Here is a 3,149-nt window from a genome sequence, read left to right on the forward strand (position 1 = left end):
AAATTAACGAAGCCCCCTTTATTTTCCACCTTGTATATTTTATTTATCAACTGTTACAATGATATTTTCTTCAAAATATATTAATTTTATATTATACTTAAGCATTACATTTTCCACCAACAAGAAAAGTCCTTCAAAGCATCTATTTAAAATCTAATAAGTTAAAAGATAAATAAATTATTGATTTATATCGCTCTCATTTGTTTATATGATGAGTTTATTTGGATGGATGGTGGTATTTTTGAGTTGTTATATGTTCAAATATATTAGTTTGTTAATAAATGGTACCATTTCCTGTATAGTTTGAACTTTGAATTGATGACATTATTAATGTCTCATGTGGTTATGGTATTATAGCGCTACATAGCTATTTAATTGTAACCATTAATTATTTTACAAATTCGGTATGTTAAAGCTAATTAGTATAGTTAATAAATAATATTGAGCACTATCAACCGCACAAAGTGATACCTTATGTGATATGTAATAATGTAATATTAAGCACATTAAATTTACCTTAGACCAACACTCATATTATATCTTCAAATATATTGATAGTACGTGATAATCGTGAGAGAACTTTCTTCTAAACTTAAAATAATATATTGTATTATATTATTCTAGTCTTCACACACTAAAGTCAAGGGTCAATATCTTTAAAAAATTGGAATATAAAATAACTAAATATTCTTATTATTATAATAGTGGAATAGAAATTAATTCATGTGCCCTCGTTATGCATGCATGTCTCTATATAAAGGAGTCCCACATAAGCTTATTTTTCACAAGTGAAAGTAGTCAATAGTACTAAAAAACAATTTCTTTCCAAAGCTTCTTCTAAATTTTCTCAAGTTTTCTATCCTCTTTAATGGCTATGGAGGATTTTCTCGCCTTTCCAGCTTTATCACTAACTCTCCCCATCTTCACTTTCTTTCTCTTCTTATACACTCTCACTCGGAAAACCAAAACACTCAACCTACCTCCGGGCAGCTACGGGTGGCCGATCATCGGTGAGACTTTAGCCTTCGTAAACCAAGACCATCACAAGTTCATTAGCCAAAGAATGAGAAAATACTCGCCAAAGATCTTCAAAACCAACATCTTGGGCGAGAAAGCAGTGGTGATATGCGGCGCCGCTGGCCATAAATTCGTTTCTTCAAACGAGGAGAAGCTTTTCCAGGTATGGCGACCCCATTCCATGCAGAGACTCTTTCATACCTACACAGAGAAATTCAACTCGGCTGCCGAGATCCGACTCGTCAAAACCCCGGGCTTCCTTCGGTCCGAGTTGTTGCTCGAGTACGTGCAAGTAATGGACTCTTTAGTCGCCCAACACTTCAACACGTATTGGACTAATAATAAAAAAGTCATCGAGGTCCATCATTTGGCTCAGCTTCTAGTTCTAAACATTTCGAGCCAATACTTCTTAGGCTTAGAAGACCAAGCCCGGATTCAGAAGCTGTCCAAGTTGTGGGACACCATGATGTTTGCTCTTCATGTCATTCCATTGAATTTTCCGGGAACCATTTACTACCGGGCCATGAAGGCGGCGAAGATTGTCAGGGAAGAGCTTAAGGTTTTGATAAAGGAGAAAAGAGTGACCATGGCCGCTGGAGTTAAGATGAACGATGTTTTGTCGTTCATGATGAATAATCCTGACTCCACTGGTCGATACGTAACTGATGATGAAATCGCCGGTAAAGTTATGGGCTTGGTTTCCGCCGCCTTCAATTCTCCGGCGATGACTACCGCTTTCATTGTTAAATATCTTGGACAGAGACCCGATGTATATGACAAAGTCCGAAAAGGTATTTAAAAGATGTAATAATAATAATAATCATCATTTTTTAATTAAAGAAATTGTAATGCTGTTTTCTTAATTGGTTTTTATTTTATTTTTTAGAACAAGAGGAGATTCGAAGGTCCAAAAAAGAAGGAGAGGGACTAAATTGGGAGGATATACAGAAGATGAAGTATTCATGGAACGTAGCACTTGAAGTGATGAGGGTGATTCCACCTCTTCAAGGAACTTTTAGAGAGGCCATTGTTGATTTTACCTACGAAGGTTATACTGTCCCAAAAGGCTGGAAGGTATATAATGATGTAACAGTTTTGCATTTGATCAAATAAACATGCACTATGTATATACGAGTTTTATATTATTAAATTGATCACTAACTTGGGTAAGTATATGCATAAAAGGTATACTGGACAATGAGCACAACAAACATGAACTCAGAGCATTTCGAAGCACCGGAAGAGTTTGATCCAACAAGGTACGAGAAATCATCAAGTGTGCAACCCTACACGAATATCCCATTTGGAAGTGGGCCGCGGGCTTGTCCTGGCAAAGAGTTTGCTCGGCTTCAACTCCTCACTTTCATGCACCACCTCCTCACCAAAATCAACTACTGGGATGTCCTTAATCCCCACACCAAGGTTTTGGGTGGCTTGAATCCCATACCCATTCAAGGCCTTCATATTCGTCTTCATTAAATCAATACATATATACACCCATGTCTACACGACTCACCATGTCACCATACCTATATGTATACGCATATATATATATATATATTTATATCGTGCATTTATAGCTCGATTGTCTCTTTCTTGTTTCGTTTGTAAAATAAAATATATATGGTTGGTGATATAGCACGTACGTTTTGTTATGTCCATATTTATAAATATCTCTCTCTATAAATATATATAGTAGGGAAATTTGAGATTTTATGCTGCAGGGTCCTAATTAAAAAAAAATTATAGGGATTTTCAACTTTTGATGTCAATTAATACTCCTCACATAATTTTCTCTCCCATTTTCTCTTCTCTCTTCTATTTTCTCTTTCTCAATTCACTCTCTCTCTCACCTCACGACACCACCAACACAAAAATTTCTTACAGAAAATCCTCCATTGCTTCGACCATCTTGTAGAAATCAACACAATACACAAAACACAACATACATTTTGAGGATTTTTTTTAATATAAATATATGGTATTAAGACTTGTAAAACAGAAAGAATTGACACTACAACAAAAACGCTTATTACCGGCGGAGAAAACCGCCGGCAATACTTTTACCGGCGGGCTCCGCCGGCAAAAATCCGCCGGTAAAAACTGGTCGGTAAAAGGTCGTTATTGCCGGC

At 36.1% G+C, this 3,149-nt stretch overlaps 1 protein-coding gene across 1 annotated transcript; it reads left to right on the forward strand.

Annotated features, from left to right (window-relative positions):
* Positions 1–820: 820 nt before the first annotated feature.
* On the forward strand, positions 821–2,551 carry LOC133821104 (beta-amyrin 28-monooxygenase-like). Its single transcript, XM_062253597.1, has 3 exons — positions 821–1,808; positions 1,904–2,091; positions 2,203–2,551. The coding sequence occupies exons 1-3, from the start codon at positions 869–871 to the stop codon at positions 2,494–2,496; spliced, it is 1,422 nt and encodes a 473-aa protein (XP_062109581.1). The 5' UTR covers positions 821–868; the 3' UTR covers positions 2,497–2,551.
* Positions 2,552–3,149: the final 598 nt, after the last annotated feature.

The sequence above is a fragment of the Humulus lupulus genome, chromosome 3, assembly GCF_963169125.1.
Source record: "Humulus lupulus chromosome 3, drHumLupu1.1, whole genome shotgun sequence".
Taxonomy (NCBI): Eukaryota; Viridiplantae; Streptophyta; class Magnoliopsida; order Rosales; family Cannabaceae; genus Humulus; species Humulus lupulus.